This window comes from Onychostruthus taczanowskii, unplaced genomic scaffold (assembly GCF_017590055.1).
Source record: "Onychostruthus taczanowskii isolate IOZ18803 unplaced genomic scaffold, ASM1759005v1 scaffold15, whole genome shotgun sequence".
NCBI classification, from domain to species: domain Eukaryota; kingdom Metazoa; phylum Chordata; class Aves; order Passeriformes; family Passeridae; genus Onychostruthus; species Onychostruthus taczanowskii.
This window is the reverse complement of record NW_024498685.1, coordinates 11,399,455-11,422,637: the sequence shown is the minus strand read 5'-3', so window position 1 is coordinate 11,422,637 and position 23,183 is coordinate 11,399,455. Positions and strand designations below refer to the sequence as shown.

The 23,183-nt window shown below is 41.7% G+C and overlaps 1 protein-coding gene across 1 annotated transcript in view; it reads right to left on the bottom strand.

Moving 5' to 3' along the window:
- Window positions 1–1,418, bottom strand: part of PTPRO (protein tyrosine phosphatase receptor type O) — a 145,738-nt gene extending 144,320 nt beyond the window's left edge. Inside the window, exon 1 of the mRNA XM_041398668.1 lies at window positions 1,203–1,418. Within this exon, the coding sequence (XP_041254602.1) occupies window positions 1,203–1,418 (216 nt within the window). The remainder of the gene's footprint in view (window positions 1–1,202) is intronic.
- Between the last annotated feature and the right edge of the window lie 21,765 nt (window positions 1,419–23,183).

The following is a 23,183-nucleotide window of genomic DNA, read 5'->3' as shown; positions in this document are numbered from 1 at the left end:
AATTTTTTTTTTTGTTTTTTTTTTTTTTTTTTTTTTTTTTAAAGCTAGGACATAGAGTAATGTGCATTCTCTGATTATTTTTTTTTTTGTTTTTTTTTTTTGTTTTTTTGTTTTTAAGCTAAGACATAGAGTAATGTACATTCTCTGATTGTGGGATAAAACAGCTACTTAAAACTGTGTACACTTCTATGTTCATGAAAAAAATAGAAACTTCATCTTTCTACTGGGCCATAACATCCACAGACTTACTGTACTTTTTATTTTTTTTTATAAACTACACACTCCATGGAACAAAATTTTGTCTGCATATTAGCATTTTATCTTGCATAAATGTATGTTTCAGCAGTTATGAAAATGAGACAGCTGACAGTTGACTACTATATGTGAACAGATGCTGTGAAAGCTTCCCTTTAAATAGTTCTGTCAATGCAATGTCAATTTTAGAAGCGACACCACTGCTGTTCTAGGACATGATCCTGCAAACTCTTATTCACACAGGGAGCCCTGATGATTTCCACAGAACATTTACATTTATAAGGCTCTGAAAGGTCAGGTCCTTAGCTGCAGAGCTCTGCTTAACAGTGACTGACAAATATACAACAAAGTTTTTAGCAGCGCTGAGCCCTGTTCTTTAGGGCAATGACATTTGCAGCCAGCAGTATTCACCTGGGCACTACATACATTTTCTTCCACAAGTTACACGAAGCATATTAAACACGCTTAATAAACCGCGAGACGAGCTAAAGAGCGGAGATGAACAACGCCGTGCGAAACCAAGCTTGCGGCATGAGGCGGAACTTTGAAAAATTAACCTGCCGAGAAGACAGGCTGGGCTTGAAACACAGCACGGCGCCGATCAGAAAAGAGCTGCTGACAAACCCAGCGCGATCCTGCAGCCTCCCCTTTGTTAGCGGCATCCTCACCAGCGGATTCCGCCGGGGTAAAGGTGCGAGCGCTCCGAGGAGCGGGCGGTGCTGAAGGACAGCGCAGCTCCCCAAAACCGGCCGGAGGACGGGGCTCAGCTCCGATCCCACTCCCTCGGGCTGCCGCTGCTTTCGGGGGGACGCGGGACACGGAGGGAGCGCACCTTTCCCCGGGGCAGGGCTGCTCCCGCGGAGCACAAAGCGGGGACAGCGCGGCACCGGGCCGGCACACAAAGGAGGATGCTCCGGCCCCGCAGCCCTCCCTTCCCCGGCGCTTACCTTCAGCAACACAAAGAGCCAGAGGAGACAGGAGCGGGCCCCCGGGGCCCCCCGCCGGCGGCGCTCGGGCATCGGGGAGGGCGGCGGCGGCGGCCTGCGGGGGCGGCCGGGCAGGGGGGGCTGCTGCTCCTCTGCCCCCGGGACCCCCGGCTCTGCCCCCCGCCTCCCTCCGCTCGGCTCCGAGCCGTGCCCGGCAATGGCGAATTGCGGCAGCATCAGGCGGCCGGCGGCGGCGCCGACCTCCCCTCCGAGCGGCGCATCCTGCCGCCCCCCGCCCCTTTTTATTTGGGGTTTGCGGCGGGGAGGGGAGGAGGAGGAGGAAGAGGAGGCGACGGCGGGTGGTGTCTCCCCTCCCAGGAGTTTGGGCGATCCGGGAGCGCAGCAGCCCCCGGCGGAAGGCGAGGGTTGGGAGATGATGGGAGGTGATGGGAGATGATGGGAGCCGCCCTCGCCCCGCACCGCCCTGCCCCCGGCCCCCCTCTCCCCCAGCAGCTGCTCCCCGGAGGGCAAAAAGGCATCACCGCCGCTCGGAACCAACCCCACCCTCCCTTCCCGGTGTCTTTTTTCCTGCCCCGCCGGGATCGGGGCACAGAATTGCCGCCAGCATCCCGGAGCGTGTGGTGGGGCAGGGAGAGGAGCGGCCCCGGGAGGCGGCTGCAGGAGCAGGAGCTGGTACCCAGGTACCCAAGGCAGAACATCCCTGTGCCTGTGCTCGTGTGGACAGCGCTGCAAATGTTCAAGGCACAGGGCTGAACCTGCAAGGGATGGAGAGCTCATTCTGTCCCACAAGGTACTCGGGCCCAGGGGTACACTGAGAGAACTCAGGTCACCTTCTGTGTCGTGTCTTCCCCCCACATCCCACCCAGCGAGCCTGCAGGGCCATCTCTAAACACCTCAGCAAGAGTCTTGCTTCAGATGATGTCCCCAGGAAAAACAAAAACAAAACCAAACAATTTGATGAACCAAAACAAAATCCCAAAGTACTCAAACACCTTCCCCATTCGACCACCGTGATGAAAACAGTACTTCCAAAATGAGAAACTACCTCAGAATCTGGTTTGTCACAGAGCACGCTTTCACTCACCCCGGTATAAATCAGGATGCATCCTTGGTAACGCCACCAGAGCTATAAAAAGGTCAGTTCAAACAAAATAGGGTTGCCAGTGGAATAAACAGCTATGTCTGGGCTGTTAAACTTCAGAGCAACTTCGGGTCTAGGTGTGGTGCCATTACTTAGAGTAACAGGCCACCACCTCACTCTTCCTTCAGAAAATAAACTAATGGCTAGAAGTACATTCTGGGATGGTTTTCAGATTTTCTAAATCATTTAGGCAAGATGAACTCTGCCACAGTCTCGTGGGAATGTCCTTTAAACCAAGCAACTACAAAGCTCTTTTCTACCAGCACTGCTAAATTGGACAATAATGAATCTGTGTTTCAGAGCCCTGCCCAGCTTATACATGGCATATTTTTGATTTCCTTATAATTTGGACACTCAGTCAACAAAAGCCTGATTTCAAAGTGGCAAAGCCAGAGAGGGATGTGCTTATTTTGTATTGAAATGGGCCCTTGAGCAAAGATTTGCCACACATGATGGGGATTAATCCAGAAAGCGAAGGAGAAATTCAGGCCCCGTGTAGATATTGGCACAAAGCCTAAATTTAAAAATCCAAAAGGCAAATGCTATCCACATGTTCATTTACAAGAAGCTGGGGACATTACAGATGCATGCAATTCTACCAGTGAAGGACACAGGCTTCTCTTGGGTGCTCACTACTCTCTTAGTGTTTGAAGCATTGTCTGAAATTGGAATGCAAGGGGTTAACCATTGCTAAATTTCCTTCAGTATTCAGGTTTAGGATGAAGAGAGATTATCTGAAACACAAAGATGTGAATTTCTTTAGGAAACTAAAATTTTGCCAGTATTGGAAAGCTGTAGGTGGAACTTTAGGCTGGGAGCCTCTTGTTTGTTAAGTAATTGAACTTAAATAGTCAATGATTTTTGTCCTTAGGACTGTATTTTATGCTTCTTTCTTCTCCTGTATTCCACTTATTTACAAACATTTAGACATTAACATGATGATGGCATAAGCAAGGCTAAAGATCAAAGATATTTAAAAGGGAAAAAAAAGGTATAAAATTCTAGTAGCATTTTAGCCTCAGGACAACACTATAGGAATCAAAGAGAGTGAACAAAAGCTGAAAGAAGTGAGAAACATTTCTGCAATGAAACCTTCAATAAAGTACCACGATAATAAAGTTTTCTGATTTGGCTGTTGAAGCTGAGGAAAATGCAGCCAAGAGAATTCAAGGATTGCATCCTTTTTAAGTTATGGGTGTACAGAATTATTCAACTTTTTCAAAAAAGGCCAGTGCTTTGGAAGATTCCAGTTTGCAAATAGAACCTAATCCTTCAGAAAAAATACAGAACAGAGGAGAAAAAATAAGAGGATCTGTGAAAACAGAGTCACCTTTATCTGTTTCTAGCATCTAAACAATAAAAACAGGCAGTTTATTAATACACCAGCAAAGCTTTAAAAGCAGAGACGATAACTGCTATGTACTCATGGAAGAAGAAACAGGGTAATTTGTGAGTGGTCAGTTAGGGAAAGATACTGATGCTCTATAACCCTCTCCATGGGCCCAGGGGGAAAGGAAGTGCTCAGCAGGATACCTCACAAATTGGAATTTCACTTATTTGGATGAAAAAAACACAAGCATTTGAGAAAAATTTTAAAAATAAAAATCAGGAAAAATGGGGAACATTTATTCTGGCGTCAAACACAGCTTTTTCTGAATCAGATATTGGGATTTTGGCAATTTTAACTAATTCCTTTCCCCCCCCCCCCCTTTTCTTTATGTTTCAGAAACCTGAAAAAGCCCTTCTTGGCAGAGTAGAAGGTGGAACATATTCCCAGTTACTAAGGCAGCTTTACCTTTATTTTATTGCCTGATGAATTAAAACACTGGTGTTTGCTTAATCAGCTATTTAATTATCATCCTAACTAAAGCAGTGTTAGTTACCATATACCACCCTAGATTACCAGAGAAAAATAGAAATCAAATGTTTCCTTGTTTCAAATGTTTGTACAAATGTTCCTGCTGGTAGCTTATGTGGACTTGATTTAAGGTTTATGGTAAATTCTTCCCTTATCCCTGAAAACCCCAAAGCAACATTCTGTCAGATCTACCATCTTTGCCTGGTCTAAGGAAAAAAAAAGCTGTAAATTAGCATTTATTCCTAGCTGCAGTATAAACCCAGATTTATGTGAAGATTTACAGGCCTCAGCAAGTCTGGATAAGTGTGACATGAAAGGAGATTTATAAAAAAACCCACTCTAAGTAAAAAGTCCTCCTGGTCCATGAAGTTCTTGAAGCCAAGTTATTTTTCAGTGACAAATGCTCTTATGAAAATAAAATGTGGATCCTTCTTAAATGTATTCTCATCTAAAGTCCTTCATTTCAATGACAGCAGCGGATAAAACAATAACAAAAACAAGTGCAAAGGGTGGCTAGAATAATGTACATGGGTTGGCACTTACGTGTTCAAGTGCAAACTTATCTTGGATTTCAGCTTGGTAAGTACAGGCCCTGTGACTTCTAAAAGTGCTCCCCCCTAACAAACAAGCTGTCAGGTTTTTTTTTTAAAATCTGCCTTTTCATAACAAGGATGATTGACACACTTCAGATGTGCAACCTGATCAACTTCCAGACGCTTATTAGTCTTTCAGTGCAGGAGAAGCAGTGAACTATCCTGCAAAAGGTCATTTCCCTTCTTAAAGCAGTCAGAAATCTGTCTTTGACATTGAATCTTTTCCTCATAAATAAGCATATAAAAGATCTTTGTCTGATGTTTGTTTCCTTTAGCACTGAAATGGGGTATGGAGAGGCACTGAGTTGGTTTTTGTGGTTTTGTTTGGTTTTTTTTTTCAGAAGGGAAGGAATAAATATACCCACAAGGCTGATGAGATTATTTAACATTTAAACAGTGTATGCCACTTTCATTTATCTGTCCCAGGGTATCTGGATGCTACAGGATGCCTGAGAAACAGATTTCTGTTCATTGAGTTCTGTGAACATAATTCTAGATAAAAAATATTCATATATTTACCTTTCTAGTGAGCTATTAAGTATTTCACCAGCCCCACCTGTTATCAAAATGTCCCTTTTACTCTTAGAGTTCTCTCTCCAGTCTCAGCAGATATGGTTGATAAAAATAAAGATAAATCACTGCACTTTTTACTGTTCTTATTTTGCATTGCATCCTCAGTGTTTCCTTCCAGAAGGGACCTGCTTCTCCATTTCTTTCTGTGATCTACACAGGCCAAAGGCTGGGGAAAGAGGCAGGTTGGGAATTTCTCACTGTCTTCAGTAACTTCTAAAGCCATATAAGTTGAAAAAAGTGAAAAAAAAAGTTCTTTTATTTGTGCTTAAGATGGGTAGATCTTTCTTGGGGGTATTTCTCAGTAATTCCACTGTACTTTACATTGCAGAACCATCCAGCCTTTTTATTTTAAAAAAAATTTTAAAAAAATCCATTGAGCTCCAGTCAGCCACAGACTTTTAGCACCTTTCACCTCTGAAATATACTGACTTCCTCTGACCCTCACAGGCACTATTGATTCACAGAAATCTGAGTCATAGTTACAGGAAACATTTCTCTCCCCAGAAATTTACAGCGGGAGCTGAAATTTTGCACAGATAACATCCTTTTCTTCCCCGGAATCTGTGCTGAAATTTTTTCCTCTCACTCCATGGTGTGGGGGTACTTAAACCAGTGGCTTTTCACTGCCATTTCCCAAATGGCATTACTGAGCAGCCTTTTCACTCTAGATATATTTTTATAGTATCAGAAAACCCCAGCTGATCAATCAAGCAACAAGAGCTGACTAAAGCAATCGGCCACGCCGTTTGATTAATTGTGCCAATTACTGGGCACTCAGAGTAAACAATTTCAAAAGCAACCCCGTGTGGAAAGTGGGCCTGCAGCTATGTGAGAATGGGGAAAATGGCATGGAATCATAAATGTATTCATAAAAATTCCATTTCATTCACTAACAATTTACTTCCTAGGGGGTGGATTTCGTTCAAAGGAGAGAGAGAAAAGAGAAGATTCAGCAAATACATTACTGGCACAGTCAGGTATTCTAATCACCAAGGAAAGTGGGTTGGCAGGATTTGAGAGAATTTTACCTATTATATGGAAATGGCAAGAAAATCTGTAGATTTACCAGCTAAGGCAAAAATGTTTGTTATTTAACTTCAATCTTTAGCATTTCAAAATCTCAGGGGTCAAAAAGACTGTTGAACACAAAGAACAGAATGATGCATGATATTTTTTTTTCATTTCTGCCTTCCTGTACATTATATGTGGGCTCATTCCAGAGCACTTAAAAGACAGCCAAGAGTAGGTAGGGAAAAAAAAAAAATCTTTTTGCAACTTAAGTGTTAGAACTTCTCCATAAAATTCCCCCTCCATTTTTAGACCCACTACACAGCTATTTGCACAATGTTAATTAAAAATAGCCCTCTTTCCTTTTTCATGATCATCTTTCACAGTCTACCCAGTTTACATAAATTAGCACACTAATATGTCAAATACATCAATTATGAGCTAACACACTCTCACACTAACAGGATTTGCATGTTTTACTTCAGCAGACACAGGATGCCTTGTTTTTTGGAAAGCAATCTAATATGATTGGGCAGCCAACTGTGTCTTCTAACACGACTTTCACCTCCAGGAATGATCCTTCACAGCCCACAGAGGAAGAGCTGGCTGTGAAAATATGCCAGGACCTTGGTTTGCTCTGCCTGCCCTGATACCTTGAACGAGCCTTTAAATGAGAAGCAAGCCAGCAGAGCTGAACAAGGTAGCTGTGCTGTCAGGGGGAGTCAGCAAAAGCTGAGCCCTGAGCTGATACCTTCAGTTCTGTGTCCTAAAGGAAACCATCTGATGCCCCAAGTTTACCACAAGGCAGAAAGGATTTTACAAGGAAAAGCTCCCACTGGTTCTGAAGAGAAGCCAAAGTTTGAGTTGATAAAGGCTCACTAACATGTTGCCTTCTGCCCTGATCCACGTGGTCCTTAGAGGGTGGCATTGAATTCTGCTGAAAGAGTGTGGGGAAATATTGTACTGCAGAGTCTTGAGATTATCAGTGGGGGTGGCAAAGAAAAAATAAAATAGAAAATCCATCACTGCTAGCAGAGTGCAAAAGAGTGCCCACATTAGCTTAGCCAAGGTTATCAAACCCATGACAAATATGGGGTTCACTTTCTTATGCTTCCAGACAACCCACAAATCTCCAAGTGCCCAATGCACTAAATTGCTATGAAATTAGAGTCACACAAAGCAACACACAGCAATGAAACCCAGAACAATCTTCATTTCCATGGCGTTTTTGTCATAATTAAAAATATTCATAGAGCTTTACAAAGCATGAAATTACCTTGGCATTTCCATATCACAGAGTAGAACCTTGGCATTGGCTTGGGGTGAAACCCTGGAACACATCAAACAGAGCTGTTCAAAGCCTGCCCAACGCCTTGGAAACGAATGGAGTGGCCCAGTGCTTTTGGACAAGACAGCTCTGACATTCTCTGTCAGCACAGGAAGGCTGCACAGAGCAGGAGGTAGATCAATAGCACAGAAAACATCAGAATGACATTATGGGGACTTTGAGAGAGGTAATGTGTTTCCAAGCATAATAGCTTCAGCTGCAATAATTAAATGTGGAGCTTTGCTCAGGCTGCTGGCTGATGTGACCCAAATACATGCAGAGGGCTAAAAAAACACCAAAACCAAAGGCACCCAGGTGGATTATCTCCAAAATTTTGGGTGTAGCCAGAAGCAGCTAACAAAAGGTGATGCCTATGAGGTTTGATGTACCTTACACTTCTATCTGGCAAAGGAAGTGAAAATAGAGTTCACCATTAGAAATGTGGGAATTTCTGCTCCCTGACAATGGCTTGCTCTGTTGGAGCATCACATTCCTGTAACAAATGTCCACTCAAGTCAGTGGATCACTTTTTAGGAGAACACACCCTTTATTCAGGGTAAAAGGCTTCAGAACTCGCTCCCTGGAATTCACGGGGTGACGCTGAAAATAATTCACATACATCAAGAATAATTCAGCTTTGGGATTTGTTGCAATTAGTCACCTAACTCCATGTTCTTCATGCAGGAAAAGCCAATTCTTTATTCACACAACTCATTTTATACAGTTTTTACAGGCCTTGTGTGCAAATTTGATTGGTTAACAGCTTTCTTGCCAATTACTCTGTTGGTTAGTAAGAGATGTTTTACCTGTCTATCAAATCTCTCTTCTTGAATTCTTTACATATTTTCTTCACTGATTGTCATGGGACAGATTTAATGTTTATGCAGGTGCTAGTTGTTTTTTCTCCCCAATAATTGGTTGTTGTGTTAACAAACCTTTTATACCAAGATTGTTTTCACGTGGGAACTTGCAAAGTACTCAGCTGCACTTAGAAGAAGTGACAGGCCAGCTATTAATTAGCTAGATTTTATGAGGCCTTTCTTTTATAATTTCCCTACCTGTCTGTGACAGGGATTCCCACCCATTTTCAACACATCCTGATGCAGCCAGCACAATATACCCCCACTGTCCCAGTCCCCTTAGATACTTGCTCCCAGGAATTTCACTCAGGTCTGCTTCTAACTTGAGGAGCTTTCTGAACTTGGACAACTTGAAATTAAGATGGCTCCATTATTCCACGAATAGCAGAAAGGCCCAGGTACTTGCTGGGGCTCAGATTACCAGGCACAAATTTAATTGTAGCATTGTTGCAAGTATCTGACCATGACAGCCCTTGTTAAAAAAAGAAACAAGTCTTCAGTTTCTGTCCCATCACTGAGTGAAACAACTACGACTGTAATATCAAGGTGGATTTGAATGCATTGCCATCAGAGTAATTGCATTTGACAGAGATGAGAAATGGGATCCTGTTATATATGGCAACACACTTTATTACAAAAATCAGACTGTACTAGGAAAAAAAACTAACATAACATATTGAGGTCAACTGAAATTGCTGTGGAAAAGAGGATGAAACTAAAATGACAGACAACACCCAGATGAAAACACAGATTTTCAGGATAATTTTCAGTGCATTCTACGTCTCAGAGACTTATCTGCAAGATTTCTGTCAATCATCCTCAAAGCACTGATCCATCCATCCTGAATCAAGGCATTTTATCACTTTAAGGTGCAATATTGATTCAAGTAGTCACCATGACATTAATCAAAAAGGTGAAGCTGGTTACTCTGCTAGGAACGAGTTAATTGTTGCAATTACAGGAATAAACATTGCTGGACAAAGGCTGAAAATATCCAGAGTAGACATCAAAGAGACACAAGACAGCAATGTTATTATCACTGAGGTGGAATGAATAATGTTGGAAAATATATTTTAAAGAAAGGAGACAGTAATGGAAGTCAAAGTCAAATGAAAACTTCCTGCTAAGATTGTCACCCGTACAGGTGGATATTGAAGGTGATGCTTGCTCTGAGCAAGGCCTCATCCAAAAAACATGATCAAGCAAGAGTCTGGCAGAGAGCCTGAGGAGCAAGCAGAGCCCCTGTCGAGCAGCAGGGCACGCCAACCCCCAAAATTCAGAGACAGGTGTCTGACGTGGCACCCAGCAATTTGAGGCTGACATCAATCACCTCTGGCTCTTCCCCTCCCTCCCGTGCTCAGTGCTGTAGGAATCCAGCACATGGCTCTCAAACACCCTCTTTTGCATTAAAAACTCCCCTTTTGTCACTACCTGGGCACACCTGTACAAATATTGCTGTCTTCGATGGATTTAATGCTTTCTACCCATTCAAACTTCTGTTTTAACCTTATTTTTATTCCCATTCTTCAAGTAAGCTGACCTACTTAGTCACTTTATTTTTCAGCTCCACTGAGTACCACTTATTAGTGTCTGTTAATGTCAAAACACACTGCATTTTTTTATTTTTCTGGCACTTTCTCTGCACTCATAAAGCAAAATAAAAGAATCAAACGAGAACAGGATCAGTAACCAGATATTCTTAGCCCTTAACATGCAAATCTGTAAACTATTATTGCACTCATTTTTAGCACAAGTTCTCCAATAACTCTGATATGGATGTTAGCATCAATATAATCAAGTTAGTATAATTTTCAGTCAAAATGCATGAAATTAAAGCACTATCAGATTACACTTGGTTTCCATACAATTTAACCTACAGCAAGCAATACTTTGACTTTCATTTTAGTGCTGTGAAGAGCTCCACAAAATTAATTAATTAAGCCTTAAAAATCCCTCTCCCTAACAGGAAAGTCTTATTATCTCCATTAAACAGATAGGTAAGCTGGACTCAAACTGTGTCTAATGCCTTGCCTGACTCAATGACAAATGCAGGAATAGAGCCAAGAAGCTCATTTTCCCAATTTCTCCTGCTTTATCACTGAAAACCATTCTCTGATTCAGGGTAAGCACCCATGAGCTGCCTCAATATGTGTAGTTAGTCAGGCACATAAGCAAACTTCACTGTATTTGTCTTTTGGTCTTCTGTAAGAAAAGCCTCCGTCAAGTTCTGCTCTAATTAATACAGGAAGATGGTCAATATAATATGTTGACATCAAAGCTCACATTTGCTGATAGTATAAGCCATCTCATTAAATGGAAAGAATTAATTATAACAGTTTATCAGTGTCAGGTTTTGAACTAGAGGCTCCCAAAGCAGTGAATGCATCATTGCACCTTGTTTGAACTAATTTTCCTCTGCTGACAAAGTCAAATATGAATGTGGCAGTGTTTATGAACTATAAAGCTTTTCCAAATCCATGCATTATTGTCTGACTCGATTTTGCCATGGTAAAAAAAAAAACCAATACAAGTGCAGCACCCTAAATTAGACTGGCTGTGAGCAATACAGCGTGTGTGTAATATCCGTGGTAGCCTTCTGAATACATTAGTGTCTTGCAGCAGAATTAATTAAATTGGCATCAAAGATAACTCTATTGCTTCATATCTTCCAGTGAGTAAGGAAAACCCTTCAATGAGTTTAAGATCCCCTCAGGAACAGGAATGTCTTTGGAAACTAATTGCTGTTAAAGCAAAACTCAGTGAGATTTAAAAAGAGCATCACTGAATTGGTGGGATGTGGTTATTAATTCCTAGTGCTCAGGTTGTTTCTTGTGCTGAGAGGGACACTCAGAGATGCTCCTCCAAAATGAGAGGGATGGGGAAAGACATTAGAGAGACATTAGAGTTAGTTGACAGAGAAGGAACTCACACACACCAGGGTATTGATGTGCAACACGCTCACCAAGTGCCACACAAATTGACACTGACACTCAAATTCTCCTCACAGCAGCAGCCATAATTTCCCCCTGGACCTTGCTTGTGGGTGAAAATAAAGCTAAACATCGAGCATAATCCTCTACACCACAGAAAACAAGTTTGAATGGTTCTACCTGATGGAGTCTGGACAGAGCAGGTGCATTTGCAGAGCCCTCAGGCTCCACCTCAAGATTAGGCAAAATAAGAAGGAGAAGAGAAAATCTACCTTTGATTTTACCCAATTACAGGGCATAATCTCAAAACCTAACCGCAGGGATTAACCAAAATGCAAGAAATTAATTATTTCCCCATCCAAATGCTTAAATGCAAATAATTCTGTAAGGAAATGTGGACACTAGAAAATATAGAGACAGCTGCCTCAGCTTAAATGCAAATAATTCTGTAAGGAAATGTGGAAAATATAGAGACAGCTGCCTCCGCTGCAAGACTGTGACTAAGCTTGAAGCAAGCTGGATCCAGGGTCTGGGCAGTGTTCTATCTCTGGTCCTTGTCAAATATGGCTAATTTGAGAAATTAGATTGACATTTACCCCTTCACAGGCATTTATTGGCATAAAGCTTCCAACAGGCACAAGTGTCAGTGCATTGAGAGGTTAAAACAGTGTCTGTGTGAACACGGGTTACTTCACTTTATGAAAAAAACAATAATGTGGAAGGTGGCAAACAACCTAATTGCAAATTCAGAACCTTAATGAGATGTTATTTTCACATTACGGTATATTTGGAAATAAATTTGTATGAAACAGGCAAATATGTCACTCTACCCATCGTTTAGTTTCAAAAAAATCACAGTTTTGATTTTCCCTACAGAAAAACAAATTAATTGAGTAGGAAGTAGAGGGGGAAAATATCAGGAAAATAACATGAAAAGCTCAGAGACCAGCAATGCTGGTCTCTCCCACACAAATTAAAAATGAGATTTTTAAAAAACAAAATTAAATCCCTGTACCCTATCCTCACCCCAATCAATGCAATTCTTTCCCACAGCATCTCAGTGCATTCCTCCTCCCTCTTTCCACTCAATTATTATGCAGAGTACAGAAAGGGTTACAGGAAAATGCTCCACCATCAGCCCAGTGCTGGGGCTCACCAACACTATCAGCAGACTTGAACAAAATTCTCTGAAACATTGCCACGCTGTGGCAATTCAAAGTATAAGATTTTCAGTTCTCTCTTGAACAGGTAAGTAGTTTTCCATTGCTGTTTAAAATCTGGTTTTAAACTTTATGGAAGATAATGTTAAAAAGAGAAAAATTTCTGGCAAAGAAATAGCTCCAGTTTTAATATTGGGGGAAAAAAAAACAGCCAAAAAACCCCGAGAAGCAGCATTACATCAGTGTACACAGCTTTAAATTCAGTTATTCCTGATTTCAGCCTGCATCAGCACTCAATATTATCATAATGTAGTGCTTTCTATGGGAGAGAAAACAGAAACCACAGCTACAGAAAGAGACCTGATGAGATTTCAAGCAGTGAGGATGATGAGATTCTCCCTCAGCCCTTCCCCAGAAAACAGCTACGCTTTTCCATGCTTAAAAAAGAAAATACCCCAAACCTAAATGCTGTTTAATATTAAGTAGCTTAGGGGAAAGTCAAAACCCCCTGGTTCCTGTAATCAGCAGCAGATGCAGGAAGCCAGAGGCAGTTGGATTTTGGAAATCAAACAGTGGAAGCTGAAGGTGCATCACAGTCAGTGGGATTTTGGAAATCAAACAGTGGAAGCTGAAGGTGCATCACAGGACAGGGGCTGCCCCCAGCAGGACAGGTCCCTTTTGCTTCTTTCTGCCTCCCAGAAATCCAGCAGCACCCAGAGATCCCCACTGCATCCAGCAAAAGATTGTTTGGAAGTGGTGTCTCAAAATAGCAGTAACCTGGATAAGAAATCCAGGTGGTGTACAGGAAAGCTGTGCTGCCAAACTAAAACCCTGCTTGGGGTTTATCAACCACCTCCAAGGAAGCACCTGGGAGCGTGCTGGTAACAATTCTGTCACCTGGCCAGCAGAAAAATTGTGACCATGAGAAGGACCCATCCCCTGGCAGTTCCCTCTCCACCTGTGAGGATCATATTCCCATTTAGGGGGCCCTTGGATCGTGTCCCCCCTGTCCCCTCCCCTCACCATTCACACTTCACAGAAATTTTAGGTCCTTGGTGCAGCCAGCAGCTGAAAAGAACAAACTGGGGAATCCAAATCCTCATCCCTACACCTCTGGTGGCTCCTGGTAATGGAAACGTGGCCTCAGGTGGAATGGGAGCCAGCCCAGCTGATGGGAATCCCACCAGACAGTGCTTGTGGAACACTCTGAGCATTCCCTGGACATCCCACTGAGCCTGGCACTGCCCCCAGAGCCTGCAACCCTGCTCCCAAAAGGGTGAAAAAAATGTGCAGTGGGCACAACTTATTTAGTGATGCACAGCAGGAACTCACAGCTTCCTTCCTCTATCCTTTTAGCTTCTTTTGGATGAGACATAAAACCAATTTCCTAACTACTCCTGTGATTCCTAGGGATTCTACAGCTCATCCATTTGGATTACAGGTGCTACATGCACCATCCTAGCCAAGTTCTTGTCTGGACTATATGATCTAACTCTTCCAAAGCTCTTTCCTGTATCAGTTGGATGGGATACTCCTTGCTGTAATGGATTATCTGCACTTAGCAAGTGCTGAGAGCGACCCTCTGCGTGACTTTTAATTGTAATTAGCTGATTGGGGAAGTCAAAGGGAAGCTTTAAAGAGGCAAGATGAAAAAAATGCGCCTTAAAGGAGAGATTTAGACCTTTTCACTGAATTTTCTAAAGCCCAGTCATAATGGTGGGTGAGTGGGATGGGCTTGCTGTGTATGAAGTGATTATTACCTGATTATCATCCTTCTCTGGAGAAACTTGCACAAAAGCTGAGTTGAGTGAAAGGTGGTCAGAAGAGCAGGGAAAGCATGACACACTTTTACCACTATTAACTCTATATGTGTTCCTCTTTTTACCTGGAACATCTGGTTGTGCTGCTTCTGTGAGCACAGAGCAGGAGACAGCAGAAGCTGAAGTGACTTGGAAAGGCCACAGCAGAGTCACTAAAACATTTTGGCAAAGGTGAATATTTTTATCAGCTGATGTGATTCACAAATTTGTAGTAAATTCATGCAATTACCTGAAAAAAATTCTCAAGTTGTTTAAAAGGTTTATTATTTCAATCTTGTTTTCATTTGTCATGTTATGTTTTGTTTGGAAGCAAGCCTTAATCTGAAGCAGTGAGCAATCCAACAAATAGTACTACCAAGTAAAAACATTTTCATCCCTCTCCTGCCTTTTGGGGGTTTTCTCTTAGGAAATTGACAGTTTTATTTGCTCGTGGCTCTGGGTCTCACAAGCAGTTAGTTACAGAAATAAAAAAAAATAAAATTAAATAAATTAAAAAAAAAGAATAAAAAAGGAACTCAGCTGTTCTAAACCTCCTTCATACACAAACTTTTAGAAAAATAAGTTCCTGTTGCCAGACAGGGCTCTCTCTCCCTGGCACTCCTGACCACACAGCTACTTTCCTGACAGCCTTGGAATTTAAGCTCAGGGTCTCAAAAAATTTCTAGAGGGAATGAAAAAAAAAACTTAAATCTATTTTAAAACATACACCACAGCTTTCCTATCTGATGGTCCACAAAAGCACATTCTAAAATTAAAAAGCCAAAGTCTTCTAACATTTCTGAGTCTAACATCACTCATTTATGGGTATCCAATATTTATTTCATACGAAGATTGCAATAGTTGGTCTCCATGTTATTCTGAAAGTAGCAATTTTCCATTCTCAGCATCTCATTTTTAAAACTAGAAGTCCTGTTGTTATTAGAAAATTGAATTGGTCCAGTGTCACCCTTCAGAAAACCCATTACAGTTCTGGTTTATTTATTAATCTGTCCCCATGTGTATCTGTAGGACCACAACCAAAGACCAGATTTATTAACCTGAGCAGCACAGCCACAAAAAAAAATGAATGAATCAGCTCTGGGGTGCATTCAGAGCTGTGTTGGAAAACCTGATTCCTGCAGTGGAAATTTCCACTGGCTGGGAGCTCTGCTGTTTTGGGTGTCTCTGTACCAGGACATGCCCAGGCTCTCTGAGCCCTTCCTCAGGCTGGAAGCCTTTAGGGCTGCAAATGTTCACCCCCAGGAATCAGGTTGTGGGTCCATTCAAATAAATGTCTGTCTGCAACAAAGTAGTCAAAATTTAATTAGATGGTCCCAACACTCTGATTTGACACAAACCAGACCAATTGCTGCATTTTGCATTTGTGCAAAGCACAAGGAAAACACAGCATAGCCTTCACCTCACTGCTGTGACTTTGGATTTCAAACAACTTATTGAAATGGAAGATGTTGAGGACTACAAGAATTCCTGCTAGGGAAATTCTCCAAATAGAATGGATTTCTCTGAAGCATTTTGAAGCTTGGGGAGATCCTAGAGAGGTTTTAGAATTCTGTTTTGATTCCACTGGCTCTTATACACAATACATTTCCTGTATACTTGACACTTGTCATTAAGGGATCCCCCATTCTTCCTGAGTTTGCATTACAATTAATCCTCTTCTAAGCAAATCACCACAGGCCAGATGTCCTCAGCAGAGCTTAAAAACATTCAAATGCATCCTACCCTTCCTTTCCCTTCTATGATCTGCGTTCATTCTGACAAGACTGGGGGTTTCTGGCCGGCAGAGGTTTACACACACAATCCACAGGATGCAGAAGCAGCAAAACTCTAAGGCAGAGGCTGAAGCCACAGCCTGGCCCCATTTGCTTCCCCTTGGCCTGGGGTGGGTAATGAGGCTGTGAGCACAACCAGGGCCTTCCAAGGGGGAAGACAGAAGCCAAGAGTCAGAAGAAGTTTCAGCCCAACTCTAAAAAACCCTAAAATCTGAGAGGAGCCTTCTAATGATAAAGCCTGAGTCAATCTGATGTCTTTGCCCTGTGATTAGACAAGAAATCTGTCAAGTCCCAGAGAGAATACAAGTGTCATGATTGTAAAACAAGCCAGAGAGAATAGAAAGAGGAACATCAAATGATTCTGAGTGTCTCAATAATTTTAGAAGGATTATTTCAGTAAAATATAATAAAATATTATATAGAATAATATTTTCCTAGAATTTATTAATATTATATAAAACAATAATGTGCTAGACTAATATATATAATAATATTAATAAAATAGGTTATTAATATATAATGTGTTATTAATAATATATAATGTATTATTAATAAAACAATATATAAAACAATTCAGTAATAATTCCAAGGGTCTCAGTTATTTTCAGTTCATTCTTATTTTGTCTCACACAGTTATATTCCATGTGAAGTACATGTTTTTCACAACACATTGCAACATATAGTTCAAACAGCAGTTCTTTTGGCATAGCCTACAAACTCAATATTCCATGAGTGAATTTTGAGTGACTATTCTATGAATGAATATTCTTATGTGATAAAAAACCCCAACACTGAAGCTTCTGAAGGTGGAAAAACCCACGTGAAAACATGAAAAGTCCTGCTTTCATTTTTACCAGAAGAGTAATGCGTGTGTAATGCTCCAAGGTCTTTTTGGGGTTGTTTTTGCAGCGCTCCCTGGCAGAGATGCCATCAGTCACCTTTCCACCCTAGCAGCTCTCCTGCTGCAGCTGACCACTTGAAAGCTCTGCAAGCTTTCCATCTGCTTCATTTGCTCCTTCCAGAAGAAAAACCTGGTCAGGAAAACACTTGCCAAGAAGCAGCATGGATTTTTATGCCAGGTACCAGATCTTCAGTTGGAAGTTGTACAATCATGGAGCAGCTCAGGATGGAGGGGACCTTAAAGGTCATGTTGTTCCAACACCCTTGCCATGGGCAGGGATACTTTCCAGACTTTCCAGGTTGCTCAGGGCCCCACCAGACCTTGCCTTGAACACTTGAAAGGATGAGGAGTCCACAACTTCTCTGGGCAACCTGTGCTGGTGCCTCACCACCCTCACAGTAAAGAATTTCTTCCTTGTATCTAACCTAACATTTCCCTCCCACAATTCAAAGCCATCATCAGTTTATATGGCTCAGTCACCCCCTCTTGCCCTGTCCCTCATGTCCTCTCCAGCTTTCCTGTAGATCCTCTATAAATATATACATTTCCTATTTCCAATAGGAAGGTCTTGCAAATTCTCCCCAGAATCTTTTCTTCTCAGGAAAACCTCCATCTCTCTCAGCCTATCTCCACAGCATGCACAGACCCAGTGAAATTATTAATTTCTCTGCATTGCCTATGAAGATATTAACAATTCTGGAAAAAAGCAGGATACCACAGATGGCATCATCTAGGGTCTCTCTAAATGAACCCAGCACCTGCATAAACAGAACACTGACAAGCTAATTCAATTATGCCCATTCCTTAGAGAATTTAAATGCATCATTATCCTCTGACTTTGGCCTCCTTGTAGGCATGAACACATACATAACAAGTCTTTTACCTATATAGATAGTATACACCAGTATATACCTATATATAGTATATACCACTTTCTTTTGGTTTATAACAATTTTATTTCACTGTTTGCTGTTGTATTTCATTTCTAAGAATGAAGGCATAAAACTGATGTATGTACTACAATCAGAATGTATTATTAGGTAATGAAGCTAAGGAGAAACTGAAATATATATTTAAAATCTGCATTTAAATACAGTACTACTGAATAAATATACATCAGCTAAATTCACCCTTTGCTGAAATAAAGGTTCCCCTTGAATATAATTTTTAACAACGGTGAGTGACTGCACTCAACCAAAGACCTGCCAGTAACTGACAAATTAATTTCTGATATAACTCACCTGAAGCCAGAATTCCCTGCAAGTATAACCCAGAGAAGTTGATGGAGCTACTGAGAAACCTACATTGCAAAAGAGAGTGGTGTGTGACTCCAAATACTCAGTGACAAAGCGGAATTTAGCTGGATCACCAATGCTGTCATCTGGCCTCAGGAGGGAAATTAAGAGAAAAGGAGACTCAGGGAAGCATTTATTGCTCTCCCAAACCACCCTAAAGGATGTTGTAGCCCTCTTTTCCCAGGTTGCAAGCCTCTTGTCCAGGGGAAAAGAGGGAACAGCCTCCAGTTGTGCCAGGGGAGATTTAGGTTGGGTATGAGGAAAAATTCTGTCATGGAAAAGGTTGCCAAGCCCTGGAACAGGCTGCCCAGGGAAGAGGGATTTAAAGGCCACGTAGATGTGGCACTTGGGGACATGATTTAATGTTGGGCTTGACAGTGCTGGGCTAATGGTTGGAGTCAATGACCTTAAAGGTCTTTTCCAGCCTAACTGGTTCAACGATTTCACGACTCTGTGATAAATGATCCCCATCTTTTAAATCAGTGAAAGTGATGTTTTACAAAGAGAAGAGTGTTTCAGTTAGCAGCGTCTCACAGCATCACCACATTTTGCGTGGGAAGAACAGAGTAACTCCCCTGTGTTGGCCAGTGCCTTCCCACAGGCTCACATTCCCGCATTCCCACCCTCCTCCATCCCTGTGCCCCTGTCCCCTCGCCGGGAAGCGCTGCCCTGGCCCCTCCAGCTCCTCACCAAAGCGACCCGCAGGTGGCAATGTTGGATCTGTTTTTAAGGATGGTGTTCCACAGAGTAGCACAGTTGTCTTCTCCTTGCTTGTATTTCCCATTTCCTGCCCCATCACTTCTTGTTTATTTTCACCCTACGCTGGGCACTCACTGTAAGCAGTATTCCAGTGCTGAATTCACTTCTAGTTTGTTGATACTTGTGCCTAATCTTCCATCATTTACAGGTTTCCTAGGTGGGTATTGTAGAGCAATAGAATTTTGGAAGAATTCAATTTCACTGAATTCTCTACTTGATGCTTTCTGTAGCCAATACTTGGCCGACCTTGACAGGCTCTAAGGAGGTGTAAATTACCACTCCATGCTCAGTACATTTAAGACTCCTTTGGGCCAAGGATTTATTCCAGGATTCTCAATACTTTAAGTACTGCTACAAGGAAGAGAGAGAGTATAATTTCTCTTCCTTTTCTCTCCACAGACATGAAGCTGGCAGATGCTAAATTCCCCTAGACCTCATTATCAAGGACTCTGAGGACAGCAGCAAGGGAAGATGATAACAGTGGGAACTCCAGAATGAATTTTGGCAGCCTATTGTAATGAGGAATACACAGCAAGGAGGGGGAAAGGAGCTTTTGCTCAGCTGTAGCATCTCCTCTGGAAGCCACAAGGATCACACACATCTCAGAGCCCAGCTCTCTTACTCAGCTAGATGAAAGAAATTCTCACCTTCTTCAACAGAAGCACCAGAGAGAAACCAGCACTCACAGATGGTGATTAGCTACTGCAGGGAGCAAAAGATGATTTAAAATTCTTAGTCCCTTTTATAATCCCCTTAAACCTAATATTACATGTGTAGTAAAGACTATCAGTTCATATTGCTCAGTTATCCTGCACATGTGGGGCTGGTAAAAGGCTACAACTCCTGGATTTTGGTTATTTTTAATCTAGTTTAAACTGTCTGAAACATACTCCTTCTTGATAGTCTCCCAGTTTACCAGAGTACCACAGTAAGGTCCATGTCCTTCAAAACAGGGTGAGAAAGAAAAAGAAACTAATTATATTTCTATCACAGATTTCAAAGCTCTTGAGGAACAGAAGAAAGCACTAGAAGGTGCCAGCAGTTGTGAGGGGAATAACTAAACCAATCCAAATTTAAGTATTGAATTTAAGAACCTGGTCACAGAAGGATTCTTCTTTTGCCATTGGATAGAATGAGCATTTCTGGAGGAAATTTAGCTGTTAAACTTTTTCTTTCTTCTAAAGACTGTATCAGAGCTGAAAAATGACTATGCTCCTAATTCAGGCATCTAAGGAGGTAGGAATTCCTGATTTCTCAATTGTTGATAGTCTGTTTTTACAGAAAAACAATCACATAGCTTCTGTGACCTTTCTTTTCTTTCTACATTAATGTGCATGAGCATGGGAAAAGTAGTACAGAAGCATTTATAACTAGACTAGAAATCACTGATTATGCTTCAGACATGTGCAGCAGCTGAAATAAAATATCATTTTAAGATCTGGAAATTATCTACTGTAAGTATTGCTATCCCACAGGAGAATATGCCAACATTTGAACTTTTGTTTCACACGCTTTACTACCAGCAGGACTGTGATCACGAAAAAAAACCAAAAAAAAACCAACAGTAATCCCACCCTCAGAAACCCTCTGGAGAACTTACTGCTGAGAAACCCTGTCCTGGAAGCTGCCAGAAGCTCTAATCAGCTCATATATCAAAGCTGGAGTGCAGCCTGTCTGCTCCCCCAACCCCAGCAAGAGTTAAAATAATTCTCATGGGTCAAGCTACAAATCTAAGAATAAGCAAGAAAATATGCATTACTACACTGTGCAAGATTGTGAATGGATGATGGTGATCAAGACAATGCTTTGATGCTGCATCCAATACATTCCTAGACATATTCCAAATCCTGCATTTCTGTGGATTTAGTGAGCCAGGGGTGAACAGAGGCATGTGGTTTACTTCCACGCTTTATGCCAGGCAGGCACGCTCACATTTTTTGCCTTTGTTGGCATTCAAACAGGGTAAAGTGTCACTTTAACAAAGCAGTTAATTTATCATAGGCTGAAAGGGTAAACCAGGCTTTTACAGTCAGGAGACATTTCTTCCTCTTTCCATCACAAGCCTTTGGAAGGTCACACGGTCCCAGCCAAGGAGCCACTGTCAGACCAGACTTAAGGAGCACATGTGACTGTGGCCCTACAGCTCCTTCTCACTGGTCTTACACAGTTTCTCAGATGTGGGGATGGATTAAACCCCTAATTGCACTTTCACCTTCATAAGTCCATCCATTTTGAGTTAACTTTCTCAGAGCATTAAGTCATTCGGTCAACATCAGAAAGGAACAAAAAAAAAAACAAACAACCGACCAGCAAACAGGATTGCTCCCCGAGATAACACCTTTCTTTTTTGTCACTTGTGCAGGGTGAGAAGCAATTTCAGACCTGGACACCCAAGAGGCCACCCCTTTTCCCCTCACTGCAGAATATGTGATTAACCCCAGTTTGCCCAGAGTCCCCAGAGCACTGGGAGGCATCCACTCCTGCAGCACAGCAAGCACTGCACCCCAGTGCTTGCTTGAGGAGCCTCCCCCCTCCTGAACAGCAGGTAAAAGTTGTAGGATGAGCTATGTGAATCCTGCAGTCTTCTTAAGCCCTATAAAAAAACCCTCAGATTTTCAGGTAAGTGCAGATTTCCTTTTTTTAGGAATGCTGTTAATGATACTGGCTCTAATGGGGGGGTTTATTATTTTATTTTTTACCACCTGTAGAGCAAGTGCCTTTATCAAGGAAGCAGCATTGTCAGAAGTTCAACTTTGGTACTTTCACACAGTAAAAATGACTTTCCTAAACAAGTGGGCAGCCCTACAAGTTTCACTGGGGCTACTTTTAGAAAATATTATTACTCAGTTGAGCTAAAGCAACCCTGGAATATCCTGTGCGAGCAAGTGGGACTAGAGGTCAATAACCTTGGATATATTTTATTCAACAGATCAAATAGCTGTAAATTATCCCTGAGGTGGGCAAGATTAAGTCAGATAAGAGCTAAACTCTCGTGGTCATGCAGAGTTTCAAGACTCTGTTCCAAGTCCAGGCTTTTTGGAAGCCAGTGAATAAGTGCTGGGAACCAAAAAAAAATTAAAAAAAAAAAAAAAAAAAAAAAAAAATAAAAAAAAAAAAAAAAAAAAAAAAAAGAGAAAGGTTTCAGATAATTAGAACCATTTACTCAATGGGAAAGGGCATGAACTGCATTTTCTTAAGGACAATCAAAGGTAGAAGGACCACTACCAGCTTGGTTGAACTCCAAAAGCACATCTTCCATGTTAAGGTTAGATTTCCAGGACCACTACCAGCTTGGTTGAACTCCAAAAGCACATCTTCCATGTCTTCCATGTTAAGGTTAGAGATTCCTATGTGGGGTGGTAGGCAAAAGGACTCTTGTTGATTTTTTCCTATCCAGGGCTAATTTACCACATGAAATGAAGTGTGGAATAAAGGAAAATGAGGCAGGGTATGTAGAAATTTCCTTTGTAGGCATTTGGGTGGTCAAAGCCTTGGTGGGGGGCTCGCAGTAAAAGTGAATTCTGGGGCAACCCTTGCTTTGCATAATGAGAATTTAAACAGCTGGAGACCTCTGGGAAATCTGGATGTGGCACTCCAGCAGCTTGGGGACCATCTGCAGTCACTTTCATTCCTGTCTTCCTCTTAACCATCTAAATGATTAGCCAGTAAATCATCCAGTGGAAATGGCAAAATACCACAAGCCATAGATTCTGAATCAGGAACTCCTGCATCACATCGGGAATTTATAATTGGTTTATAGCAGCACTTTTTAAAAGATCTGTTTAGAAAGTGGTCTAGTTTCAAGTAAGACATAAAGGAGATGGTCTGTTTAAATAATTTTGAAAATTATTTCAATTCTCTGTCCAAATACAAGTGAAAGTGAACATGAACACAGAGAAATTTAATGACTTTCTTTACTCCCCGTTTCTCGTGGTCATAACTACACACAGCTCAGATTAAATCTACATTTAAACAATGTCTGGA